At 40.2% G+C, this 14,390-nt stretch overlaps 1 protein-coding gene across 1 annotated transcript; it reads left to right on the top strand.

Moving 5' to 3' along the window:
• The first annotated feature begins 1,826 nt into the window (after window positions 1-1,826).
• Window positions 1,827-13,061, top strand: LOC137291778 (uncharacterized). Its single transcript, XM_067823300.1, has 4 exons — window positions 1,827-3,547; window positions 6,138-6,305; window positions 8,175-8,318; window positions 9,769-13,061. Exons 1-4 carry the CDS (start codon window positions 2,293-2,295, stop codon window positions 10,449-10,451), a joined length of 2,250 nt encoding a protein of 749 aa, XP_067679401.1. The 5' UTR covers window positions 1,827-2,292; the 3' UTR covers window positions 10,452-13,061.
• Window positions 13,062-14,390: the final 1,329 nt, after the last annotated feature.

Below are 14,390 nucleotides of genomic sequence, written 5' to 3'. Positions count from 1 at the left end.
CACTTTGTCATCAGCTTGTCAATGTTCCTAGGTTTTGCCAAAGAGCCAAACGCTAACAATCTACGTCCGTATGGCTTTCCTTTCCTGACACCCGTGGCGACCCGGGTTAGAATTTGTCTTTATCAACCCATGTTTGTTATAAGAGGCGACTGAGGGTATCGGATGGTCAGGTCTTGGTTGACACATGTCGTCGTGTCCCAGTTGCGTAGATCCATGAACATGCCGTTGATCATTGGATTGTCTGGTTCAGATTCGACTATTAACCTACCGCTGTTATTTATAGCTGAACGCGATGTTAAACAACAAACCGACTCTCCTGTACGACTCCAACCACATCATAAGATATACTTGTATGAATTACTATCAATCAGCGATGACACTTGGTGTTTGAGAAAAGAATGGCACCTGTACATAAAACAGTGTATTTCTTACACACGTGTGATAATAATCGATCTAAACGACAGTAGGGGCTGAACCACTGTTTAGTGTAGTGTTAACTGAACGGTAACACTCGCTCCCTCACGCATCAGTCGGTTACAAATTGTTGTCTCCATTTTGCAGTAATCCATACATCCAGATTATTCCATCTGCATGTCACGTGATCAAACTGTCACGTGATCAAACGTTATCAAATTAAATACTCTGGAACTAACCATTTGTGTTATGTTATTTTGTGGAGATAAAAAAATGTAAAGCAAGCAACTAAATATATATTGCATTTCTTTATGTTTGAACAAATATAAAAATGTGAAGGAGCGATGTTAATACAAAGTTCTTGGTGGATTGATGCATGGATCTGCTATGCTAGTGTATGTCTTCGACTTGACTTAAGTCCTCTACACGTGTGCTGGTTGAGACACAATGAGGGATTAATACCTATAGATATCTGACACAGCCATCTGGCTATGACTAACGGTTGTCACACCATCATAACTACTTGATGGCGCGGATCATCAGTTGTCATGAATGTCACGTGTAAGGAAGTAGTTCGTAGTTACCAGTCGCTGGAGACCAGTCGCTGGAGGTAGAATGTTACATTGAATGGTGAGGGGCAGGTGGTTGGAATGGAGAAACTGAGAGAGAGAGAGAGAGAGAGAGAGAGAGAGAGAGAGAGAGAGAGAGAGAGAGAGAGAGAGTCAGAGCGAGGGAAGAGCGAGAGAGAATGAGTGAATGAATGAGAAAGATACTGTGACATTTATTCCCTTATAAGTTCGTATATTTGACAGTCACTGTAAATGGAATATATAGAGTGTAAGTTTACTGTTACATCCTACTATAAAACCTACATCCATGGTTTCCACTGACAACAGTGGCTCTGTGGTACATTGTTTGCAGGCTTCGAATCATATTTCAAGAGTTGTCAGCAACAAATTCGTGGTGAATTTCACAAGAGTAGTATACATTAGTGATTTGCATCACCTTTGACTTTCCACCAACATCAAACCTGGAATGGGATTAAAGTCGGAGTTAAACCAAACTCACTCACTCTCATTGCAACAATTTATAGCACAACGTGTGTGTTAGTATAATCACGTTTACATGCACAATATTGCAGTATTGTTGTTTCGTAAACACCGTATTTTAAAATAAATACATTGAAGGGTGGATAAAGTTCATCAGATCTTAGCAATTTAAAACAATGCGTGTATTAAATTATAATTCAATTTAGTAAATGTAGGCATAGGGTTTGTAAATCAGCAAAATGGTGCAAATCGGTTACGTATCACAATTTTTAAAGATGAGTATACAGCCAGTGTATATGTTGTATGGCAAGGCCCCTGCCTGTCACAGTCGACAGTAGAGAATGTTTATGAGCGCTTTGAGATACAAGCATCTACCGTGAAGGCAGAATGACACCATGACAGATTGGGAGCCGCCATCTTGAAAACAGGATAGGGCCACCTTGTAAACTACATTCAAGTTTGCTGACACGGAGACACACACCAACCTCATCAGGTCGTGCGTGTTATGTAGTCCGTCCATCCACCCTGGGGATCTTTTTTGTATGGGACTATGGGATGTGAACCTCAGACTGTGTATTAATCGTACAAGCGAACAGCTGGGTTCTGAAGGCTGATGTGTTGTGATGTAAGTATTGTGACACACACTTCACCCAATGGCTTCCGTTCTGACGGAACGTATTGCGCGGGTTTACTTCAGACATGCAAGTGGTAGCCTGACCAATGTTATCCTATCTCCGACGGCTGATTATGCATACATGCATATGTATTGGATGATGTAGAACAGAAGTGTACCTGGACATTTACGGTTTGCATCTCTGAGAACAGAAACATGTTGTTGCTGAAACAGCTAGTGTGGGTCACGTTTTTGTCGAGTGTGTTTGGAACTTCATCTTCAGTTGGGGATATTCCTCCTGGTTTGCCCTCTGGAAGTGAAATAATTCCAGCAGGTAACATCAGACAGTCGCCTCATTTATCGCCTTCTACAGCAAGTAATGAAACGTGTTGCCAGGCACTACCCGGGATGTGCGATGCTGATGGTGACTGCACTCTTGGATACACCACTTGCGCTAAGCTGTGCATGTGTGTGTCGGGACTGCCGTCCTACATGTGTGAACACATGCTGAAAAAGATACGTGATGAACTCACATCATCAAGTCAGCCTACAATAAATACATCCCCACCTACAGATCCCAGTCCCCTCTCCACATCTACCTCCACACCTGTTGGGCATTCTGATACAGTTGACGTGTTCCCATCTTCATCGGTGGATTCAGTACTGGGTTCTCCACCCTCGACGCCTGTCATGAGATTTGCCTCCGATTCGCCAGGCCTATCTCATGAACCTTACATTGTGACCGCAACCCCACGTCTTGATGCATCTCCAGTGTCTGTTTCTTCAACTCCAAGCACCCCACCTCATTCAATTTCTTCAAATGATATGATCATTGAAAAGGAACTCATCACATCAACCTCCAAAATGCAGACTCCATTAACAGCATATACAAACACTCTGGAATCCCCCACAACCTTGGAGACAACAACAGCAACAACAAAAACAACGAAAACAACAGCAGCAGCAACAACAACATCACTTGTCCAGGGTGATATGGACAACAGAATCGAATTGTTACATCCAATAGTTCCAGTCACGGCGTCAAATCAACTCCAAACAAATGACTCTAATAGTATTGACGATACAGGTCAAGAGATGACCACTGAGGACTTTTACTCGGACTTTATACCTCCAACAATGGATTCTGCCTCCCCATGTGAAAACTGTAAGGGCACCTGTCTGTTTGATTGGAACAGGGTGCCAATGTTCGAATGCGAGGATGGTGAAGACCACAAATGCAATGCCTTCTACTGTGGGGATCATGGGGAATGTGTGGAAGATGCAAATGAAGTGAAATGTGAATGTTTTGCAAACTACACAGGGATATTTTGTGAGCATCTCTGTGATCTTGATTGTGGAGAGAAAGGAAACTGTGCATTCTTCAATGAAACTATGCATTGTGTGTGTAACTGGAATTATACTGGCGGGCAGTGCGAAGAACTGAAGACAACACCTGCTCCATCTGTGAAAGGTAAGGTACTGCAACATCGTACACTGTAAACACTGTACACTGTAAACACTGCACACTGTCAACACCGTACACTGTAAACACTGTACACTGTCAACGCCGTATACGGTAAACACCGGACACGGTAAACACCGTGCACTGTCAACACCGCACACTGTGTTGTGACAAGAAACTAGTCATAAACACATGATAAATATAGTTACACCGACTACATTATTACAGAAACAAGAATTTAAACAAGCATCTCTCTCATTTACCATTTGACATTTATCAGGACAATACAATAAAAAGGGGCCATAGATCACTAGCGACTGAAAGTAGATCACCATACTAAGAACCAGAACCTAAGAACCTTTTGCTACTGGCATGGGCTCTAGCTGGAGTTACACCATCCATTCAGCCGTTGATTGTAGTTAATTCTGGCCATAATTTAACAACCCAGAGATACCAAGTGTAAGTATTTGGTCAGCTTAATTTGATTTGAATGTTTTGGGACTTATCAACCTCCATGTCATACGTACAAGCGCAAAACCTGAAGCTGCAATCTATATCATCAAGCATAAGTTGACCTATATAGCATCGGTAGCAACTTGGGAAGGTTAAAAGGACAAGAAATAGATACGCTCTCTGTGTGTCCTGTCTCCTCCTTTCTGTAGTTTACATATGGTTTACATGTGGTAATACACTGATGTGTATCCCACATAGATTCGTCAAGTATTGATCACCAACTGTGTCGTTTTAAAGGCATACCAACAACGAACGCATGGGCTGTCTTGACAGGAAAGGCAGTGTTTGTGGTATAATTAATTACCCCGAGCACAAGGAGTGTTTTAGACCAACTGTCGCTCCTGGCATATCTCCCTGGAGATACTGACGTAACTGAGCCAACATTTCTTCTCATTTTGGTTTGAAATATTTACTTTCAGTAATATGTAGTTGTATTCTAGGGTAGAGCCTTACGACATCATGCTACACAAAGCAATTCTGACAAAAAAAATTATCCCATATAATACACTATGTTATTATGTTGAATATGATAATCAGATAAACATGCTTTTCGACCGCCAGACAGGGATAAGTTCTGAGGTTTTAATTTATTACAGACGACATGATAGGCTGTTTCGTGAATCTTAATCACGACACATGGGTATAAAAAGTGAAGAATAATGGGACAGTTATTGTTTTGTAACAGTAAACATGTTGATTTATATTTTGTTATATTGTTCCTAGGTTCCTATAAGTTAAAACGAGGGTCAGAAGTCGGATTAGATTTTATAATAAATTACTTACAATTTTGAAAACAAAAGCCATTGTTATTATACCGCTGAAAGCGCTGAGACATCCTGAAAAAAATATAAATTTACATGTCTTATTTACATATACATGCAGTCGGCCAGCAGATTGTGTAGCATGTGTTTATAATAAGCATAGCTCTACACTCACATGTGGTAAACGCCTTTAGGTTGTTTCGAGTAATGTTTACTCATGAACGTGTATGAATCTAAAAATCTTAGGTAGACTAATGTCGTCTAAATAATACATACATAAACACATGCACGCAGGCACGCAGGCACGCCCGCACGCAGGCAAGCACGCAGGCACGCAGGCACATCCCCACCTGCCTACATACGTGCAGCGAACGAACATACATACACACACGCGCGCGCGCGCACACGCGCGCACGCGCACACACGCACGCACACACATATACATACATACATACACGCACACACACACACATACATACATACATACATACATACATACATACATACATACATACATACATACATACATACATACATACATACATACATACATACATACATGAACTGTTCTATAAAAAATGCATGCATAAACTGTCACAGGTACAGGGTGTTATATCAGACTGAACTGTTCTAAATACAATGCATACATAAACAGAGGTGTTGAATGTAATTTATGATTGAACTATTGCCTTAAATAGAATGCATTCATAAACAGTCACTGGTATAGGGTAGTATTTAAGACTGAACTGGTCTACATAAAATGAGTGACTGAATCGTTAGGTATGGTAAGTTTGTTAGTGAATGAGTGAACAACTCTGTAACTGTGAGTTGCACGAGTGAGTTGGGGCTTGGGTATGTCTTGTGAGAGAGTGATCAAGTGATCAAGTGTGTGTGTGTGTGGTTGCTCGTACTACCCCACAGCTGATTCAATAATGAGACACCACGTGGCAGTTATGCATGTATGCATGAACACCCCACTCAGACACATTAAACTGACACTGAGCCAACAAGATCAATTGTTGTACACATTAATGTCGAGCGCCAGGTAGGGACCAACAAGTACCATATTTTAGTCTAACTGTTAAAGCGTTCGCTCGTCACACCGGATACCCGGGTTCTATTCCCTACAAGGATACAAGGTGTTAAACCCATTTATCGTGTCCCTAGCCGTGATATAGTTGGAATATTGCTAAACGCGGCGTAAAACTACACTCACTCACTACCCTGTAATGAAATGGTGGGGAAACTAAGTTGCACACTAAGTTATGAAGCGCCATCCTCAGTTTATATGCATATCTTTTTATGATTATGTTTTTATTCTCCAGAGTACAGACAAGCTGTCAAGTCCGAGCCTTGGACAGTGATCGGGGTTTGTATTGGTCTGTTTGTCCTGCTGTTTCTGCTCATGGTCCTCCTACCCTACTGGACCTGGCGGAGACGCTGGCTGCCTATGAGGAAACTCGTCCACTACTTCCAGCAGTACGAGGATGATGGTGAGTTACAGATGATGATGTGGGGTAGTCAAGAGGTTAAAGCGTTAAAGCGTCGCATCGAGAACTCGGGTTCGATTCTTCACATGGGTACAACGTGTGAACCCCATTTCCAGTGTCCCCCGTCAAGATATTGCTTGAATATTACAAAAGCTGAGTACAACCCAACTCACTCACTCATTCACTCACTCACAAATGTTCAAGGTAGCCAGCGAACTGGCATTCCTAGCGCTGCTCATACAATGCACTGCTGTAACTTCCGCTGTGCAATTTAACCAACAAGCGTTCTCCTGTTTTAGCACTGGTGGCGTTGCTATCGATACCCGCCAACTATGATATCATGATATCGCTCCTTTTCAGTGATCCATTCGCATAGTATTCACTATTTTGAAATCTGCCATTTACATGCAATGGCATAATCGCCAGGTAATAGAAGCTGGATAGTATCCGGCGCTGGCATGTTGCATTATACTACAACAAGGACTTCTTTCGTTGTATGGTTTCAAAACGCTTTAGCACATCTCATGGTCAAAAAATCTCTACCACTTATAACAGCGTGGAACTGATCAAATCACTACATACCAGGATATTTCTCAGTGCTTCACTGCTCATTGTTGGATGAAGCTTTGATATGATGAAGATATGTTGCTCAGCAAAGTTTGAGTAGTGTACATGTATATCTGAAGCACGCTATTTCATGCCGTAGAATCGAGGGCTTCGCAGACTGCATACCATTACAACCTGACGATTTCGGGACAAAGCTGATAAGATCAAACATTTGACTCTCAAAATAAACGAACGAACGAACGAACGAACGAATAACTAAGAGTATCTGAACAAGGAGCTGCAAATGTTTCATAAACCTGGTGACAGAGCTTTCTTACACAAACGGAAACTTTGATAACCCGTGTTTTGTGATTTCTGTCACTGCGTTGATATATGGACTACATATTTACCAAATTCAGGTCGCTCGCACATTTTTGTTTCTCATTCAGTCCTCAACATGCTTCATTGTTACAAAGCTGTTGCCATTTAGTGTAATTAATGACTACGGGACTTCCTGCTTGAAGCGACTGTAATCCATCAAATTGTCGCAGTCCTGTTTGAACCCTGAATACTTCAGATATATAAAACAATAAAATTACATCTCCAGCACTCTTACGTATCACAAAGCCTGGAACGATGCCTGTGAAACAATCCTCGGCTTTGTAAGACGTTTGACAGGTACAGATGTAACAATTACCATTAAAAAACCCCAAAATAGTGTAAGGTCGTTCACATGGCCCAAATACAGTCTCACATCGCTTTAACATTTGGATTATTCAGATAATATTTAAGCACAGAGATTCAGTTAGCAGGCCCTGCCCTAGAACTGTGAGTGTCTGTTGTGTATTGCCACTATATCAATCCGGGTCGTTCTTCAGTAACCCATGCTTGTCGTAAGAGGTGACTAACGGTATATCGGGTGGTCAGGGAATGCAAATCACTGTTGCATAAATATACGAGTAAACTACGACTGTTAGTTATGTTATTAAGTGACCCGTTAAGATCCAGGCTAGAAATGTCATCAGTCACCCATGCTTATCGTACGAGGTGACTAACGGGATCGGGTGGGCAGGCTCGCTGACGTGGTTGACACATGTCATCGTATCTTAGTTGCGCAGATCGATGCACGTGATGTTGATCATTTCTGATCCAGACAAGATTATTTGCAGACAGCCGCCATATAGCTGGAATATTGCTGAGTGCGACTTTAAACAAACAAACAAACAAACAAACAAACAAACACAATGTTAATGATGGAGTTCCGTCATCTATGACATTGCGGCTTTGCTCGTATTCCTCATCATTGAGTCTCTACTTCATTCACAGATGGGAAGGAGTTTGATGCATTTGTGTCGTACAAGTCCACAAAGGAGGACGAGGACTTCGTTGTCCACAAGCTCTACCCCAAGCTGGAGAAGGAGCTGGACTTCAAGCTGTGTATGCACTTCCGGGACTTCCTTCCTGGAGAAAGTGAGCGTTCTTTAAAATACATAAATAAATAATTGAATCATCAAAAGGCTTTCTAAATAAGAATTGTTTAACTTTACACTCAAAAGTGTCGCAATTCCAACCCTCTTTTGAAATCTTTGATCGTCATATTTTTAGTGGATAAAAAAATTTCAAAATGTGGTGCCTCTTTTTCCGGAAATATTTTAAAAATGTTCTTGAAGGTGTTCACTATTGTGAAGTTCAGTATGGAGTAGGACACTTTGCTCAGCTTGCAAGTCACACTTTGTGTGATTAGATAAGAACTGATGCTAAAAATACCCCTAAAGATACAGTTACACGTATTGTGTCTTAATCTGCTGGCTCACCTTTAACTGACTAGCTCATTAAGAAATACTGCCCAGAATCATTTTTTATGCTTATTATCAGCTTGACCTTTGACAGGTGAAAGTCAGTGGAACACGGTCGGTCAGTTTGTAATATTCACAGACCCAAATGACAAACTATATATTGAAATACTTGCAAAACCTTATCCTTTCAAATACTGTTTATACATCCATGGATTTAAAACAAAGGCATACAAATCATAAAATGCAGCATTAAGCATTGCATTCATTTCTTGACAATGACGGTGAGGGCACGCATTTTTGTCACAATATAAACCATTAACACTTCATTACTTCAGTGCCAGCAATTGCATATCTAACTCGAAGAAACTGAAAACAGTACGAAGGTAGTAATGAGGCATGTTGCATGTACGAATGTGTACACCTCAAATATATGCAATATTCACTTTATCATAAATGAACAATCATTGAAGGCGTCAGGAACTGGCAGCGCCAAGACATTACCGAAACCTCATTTGATAGTCCATGTGCAGAACATTTTACTTGAAGACCCCCAAAAGGAATTTAATAAACCCAGAAACACGACGTGGGCATGTTAATGAAATTTAACTTATGACACTGAGGAGGCAAACACCAGGTACCAGCCATGAATCATGCAGCTGCGTGGTGTGTCACTTTAGTGCAAATTATACTGCGTTTAATTCGTGACACTCTTAACAGCAGACTCCATTTTGAAAATACTTGTAGGTTTCCATTTTTAGAAAGATTTAGATAAAATTATTTTAAAAAACTGAAACGACCCATGGTATTGATTGAGTGCTGATTAAGCGCACTGTAGTTATTTTCTTAATATACTGCTGTAAATAAGATCTTTTCAATTCAAAATAGAAATCAAATAAGTTACTTTTGTGCAACTGACTTTCATACACAGATAGCTATGTTTCTGTTAATACTAAATGGTTCCGATTCTATTTAGAAAAGGATGCTACATTTGTAGTAAATGTTACATCCAATCTGTATTACACATTGTATTATATAAAAATTAATAACAATGAAACTTTAATGTCGTTTTAGTTACCTGATAAACTCTTCAAGTATTTAGCCATCTTTGTCATGTTTTTTTCCAGCTATTGCCAACAACATAATGAAGGCCGTGGAAAGCAGTAGAAGAACAATTATCATCCTCTCGCCTGCGTATGTGGAGAGTGAGTGGTGTATGCTAGAATATCAGAAAGCTCAGCATGAGATGCTGAGGATGAGACACAGGATCATTCCAGTCGTGTTTGGGGACATGTCTCAGATGAAGAATATGGATAAAAACCTGAAGCAGATTCTCAACACTGTAACATACATTGATTGGCCCGGGGAAGACAATTCCAAGAAGCTAGACCGCTTTTGGAAACTAATGGTGTGTGCATTACCCAAGAAAAAGCAAGATTCAGGTCAAAGCGAGACTTCCGGCGGAAGTAGTTCTAGTGATCTCCCTCTGACCTCTGTGACCGGAAGCCATTTTCCAGACACACTTTCCGATGATGTTTTTCCCGAGAAGATTTATTCAAGCAACACTAGTAGTGATGAGTTCAATATTGATATCCTCGACAGGAATGATATAAATAACAAGCACCACGGCAATGACACTGTGATTAATCTTTCAAATGACATTATGAAGGATAGCTTCACCGCGAATGCCATCAACAAACCTTCAAGTGACGATCATGTGATTGAAATAAGGAAACTTCCTGGACATAAACTGAAAATATTCCGTAAATTCAAACTGGACTTGAACATTGGAAGAAAGGCGGCCTCCTAGCGCTGGTTCATCATTAACTTTTTGTTCTCAGGGCATTCTTCCACTCAAGGACAAATTGTAAAAATTGTGACGTGAAAGTTATATTGATGCAATTGTTTTGTTTATCAGGGAAAATGTTTATAGTTCTCCGTGAATTCGTAATATAGTGTATGCAAACCCCTTCACCCCTTACCGTGTGAGTGTGGGGCCACCTAGTTGGAATATGGCGTTAAACAACAAACATTGCTTGGCATACTATGGTCATTTGAAATATAAGGAAAAACTAAATAAGCCACAATCATGACGGAATTTATTTAGAGTTGTTCACATGCTGGCTTCGAATTGAACAAGTACTGTTCATAGGTACACTGTGTAAAGCCCATTTCTGGTGTCCCCCACCGTAAAAGTGCTGGAATATTGCTAAAAGCGGCGTAAAGCCATATTCACTCACTAACTCAGTGATACTGCTGTTTGGCGTTGGCCCAAAATATTTCCTATTTCGGGCTAATTTTGTGTTTTTGTCAACCTTTTTTTTAGCAATCTTTAGGGCAAAACATGTTTACCCTTTTTCTCAACACCTGATGTTACCATTATCCGCGATCCATTTATATTGTTTTCACAGTTATCTTCCCGTTTACTCAATGCGGAATTTGTTTTGGGGAATAGTCAAGACTCGCGTTCTCTATTTGAATTTATGTTTACACAAACAGTTTCACAAACACAGATATTCAATACACATGAGGTATTATTTTCACTTAAATCGAAACCCATCAATAACAATCGTCGTTACCGATTTTAATTTCTGAATTAAACCTTGAAGTTGTTTGAGGAAAAAGGTCATGAGTGAATAAACAACATTTGACAGGATGATTGATCATTTTAGTTGAGAACGTCTGTGGCATTTTTCAAATTTTTCCATGGTTAATACTAGTAAGTCAAAGTTCTCTATGGTAACACCTGCGCCTAAATGGCTAAATATTGATAACACAATGAATCGTCTCGGCAACAACCAAGGTTACTGGTTTATTGCTTGTCCTGTCAACGAAGCACGTTCCTGTCTGTATTTGATTATCAACAAAACAACGAAAACCAAAACAACCCGCAGAACCTCAAACAAAGCAAACAAATGAAAAGCAAAAACAAACAAACAAAGGCAGGGCGCAAATATTGCTTTTAGACCGCATCGATGCTTTTGAAGCTATTGGCGGCTAAAAGCAAGGCAAATGGATTTAAATAAGGAATTGAAGCACTGCCATGCACTAAATCCTCAATGGGTGACAGAGCCTTTTCTGTGCCAGCACCAGCTCTATGGAAGAGTCTTCCAGTCACCCTCAGACGAACTGAGTCCCAGTCATCTTTCAAGATCTTCTTGAAAATATATTTTTTCATGATGACTTTTGAATAGAACTCCTTTTTAACAATATATGCAATGCGGCGTCTTTGATGACAATAGGTGCTATGCAAGTCAATTATTCATATTAGGCCGAAACTGAAACTGAAATGTAGACACAGTCACGCAAGACTGTTGTGATAACGTCGTTTCGAATGACCATTATATACTGTTCCTTTTAGCATACACACGCATAGGCTCTAATACACCAGTAAATACGTTAGATGTAAATATTTCATTTACATTAAACACACACGTCTCATCAACTGACTATCATTTTATTACCATGTAATTTACAGACTGTAAGGATCCGGTGAACTGAAGGTAAAGCAAATGTATTTAAATATAAAGAGCAGGAAGGATGAAGGCCATTTTGGCACACAGCAATTGCGTAATGTAAACATTGTTCTAAACCCTCAGAAATCGGTGTGAAATATATAGATACACATAAAACAATGCCTCGAAAAGGATAATTTGACTCGTTTTATTGATCAGGAAGCGTTTTCGAAAAATTATAAGTTTCTATTTTATTTTCAGGGGCGGTAATAGAGCAGACATGGTGTACGCAACCTCCTGTGTTGTCATGAATTTGATCGGGCTTAGATGTTAGGTCAGACAATTGTCTAACTCCACTCACAAATCACAGTCTTATGCGTGCAATTTATCATCTGAAAAGTAAAAATAAATCTGCACTTTTACGCAAAAGTCATTTGTTCACACCAATATCATATACTTTACAAGTTAAACATTTCTGGCTGACCAAAAAGGGTCCTCATCCTATCATTTCCTTCACGATCAAACTTTGTTCAATCAACGCATGTCATAAAACAATAGGGCATAGACCGAATGTATGACTTGACAAGTTGATGCAAGTTGAGAATGATGTACCCATTTTCATACTGCGAAAAGCCAGGAATATGAATATATAATTTGTATTTCTAAGAATATATTGTCCCTATATTAGTATGACATCTGTAACATGGTTTTTGTGATATATAAGTTTGGTATGGCTCCATGTATTTGAGTCATTACAGTTGTAGATTTACGAACGTTAATACACATAGTATATAACTTAGCTATCCAGTGTGTATATATTGTCCAGTACTGACATCTCAGACGGTAGATGGTTGTACCTCACACATAGCATGTTGTGGCTTACGTTTGTAAGGTATGTGTTCATAGCACTTAAACTGTGTACGTTTTTTAATTATCAAACAATAAAACTAAATGCACACAATCAATGTAATAACGATTACTTGACCCTTCCATTATCAGAGTTTGCTCCTTACGCTGAAGACCCGGTCGAATCCCAATGGGAGGGCCAGGAGGATGACTGCTTCTTGAGCACAGGACCCCTTGGGATGCCTGTTTCTTGAAGCTAGAACCCTAGGAGGGTGCCTCATTCTTGAAGCTAGAGCCGAGGAGGATGCCTGTTTCTTGAGCACAGATGCCAAAAAGGGTGCCCCCATTCTTGAAGCCAGAGGCCCAGGGGAGTGTCTGATTCTTGAAGCCAAGGGCACAGGGTGATTACTGTTTGAGGCCAGAGGCCAGGAGGATTCCTGATTCGTGAGGCCAGAGACCAAGAGGGTGCCTGTTTCTTGAGCACAGGGGCCCAGGACGATACCCGCTGCTTGAAAATAATGTCCCTGAGAATGCCTGCTTCTTGTCGTTGTCTGTGTCACCCCTTGCATGTGACCTCGTCTGAAGGTTGGGGTACTTTAGGTTGTGGTTGTGGACATAATACACATTTAAAATCAATTTTTCTTTTGGTTTAGGTACGCCGTTGTCAACAATATTTGCCTTTTCGTAAACAAACACATGGAGTAGGTTGTATATTTTTCTTAAGATGTCTACTTACGGCACGTGGTAGACATACAGATGGACGACCATTACAAACAGACCCTCAACAATATATGAATAAGGAGGTCCGAGTTTGCAGTGAACATCAGTTAAAAGGAGAATAAGTCTGAGAACAGGTATATTAAAACATCCTACTAAATTTATTTCTCTGGCCACAATGTCCATAGTAATAGTTAATCAATATACGTATACATGACCAAATACTTCACAAACCAGTGGTATTTTACATACTCTCTCCCTTTCAACATGCTGAAACTTTTTTATTCACGAATTTTAATGTGTATAATATATCTTATAGTGTTTTGGTAGATTTTGCAATATTCGCCCCTCCTTCGCCCACGGTGTTGTCTGTCGCCAATCCTACAAACAGCGCATGTTCACTGCAGCACGAAATGTCGCCATGTCGGTTTTAGCATCAACATTAATAAACAACATGACGGGGGCAATACGTCAACGGAAAGAAGAAAGAAAAACATCGTTGCTGCGCACGTTGCAGCATACTGAAGTAAAATGTAGTGCGGATCGTATACAAGTGTTCTGGAGCAACGTGCCAAGAGGCTAATTCATTGTTAGCCTTTCTTCTTTAAAAATAACACGGATGATTATCAGCTGTAAATCATACTACGTCATATCTGTATTATTAATGGGTTGTACCGATTAAAGGATTAGGTTTTATCTCGCGAAAGGAAGCACTTGGAGCCATATGAATC

This window comes from Haliotis asinina, chromosome 7 (assembly GCF_037392515.1).
Source record: "Haliotis asinina isolate JCU_RB_2024 chromosome 7, JCU_Hal_asi_v2, whole genome shotgun sequence".
In the NCBI taxonomy this organism is placed as follows: Eukaryota; Metazoa; Mollusca; class Gastropoda; order Lepetellida; family Haliotidae; genus Haliotis; species Haliotis asinina.
This window is presented reverse-complemented; position numbering and strand designations above follow the sequence as displayed.

Excerpts from the sequence above, each read along its gene's own strand:
- LOC137291778 (XM_067823300.1), top strand. The coding sequence starts at position 2,293 with ATGTTGTTGCTGAAACAGCTAGTGTGGGTCACGTTTTTGTCGAGTGTG. Across the intron at positions 3,548-6,137 it reads ACCTGCTCCATCTGTGAAAG|AGTACAGACAAGCTGTCAAG; the intron begins GTAAGGTACTGC and ends TTTATTCTCCAG. Across the intron at positions 8,319-9,768 it reads GGACTTCCTTCCTGGAGAAA|CTATTGCCAACAACATAATG; the intron begins GTGAGCGTTCTT and ends GTTTTTTTCCAG.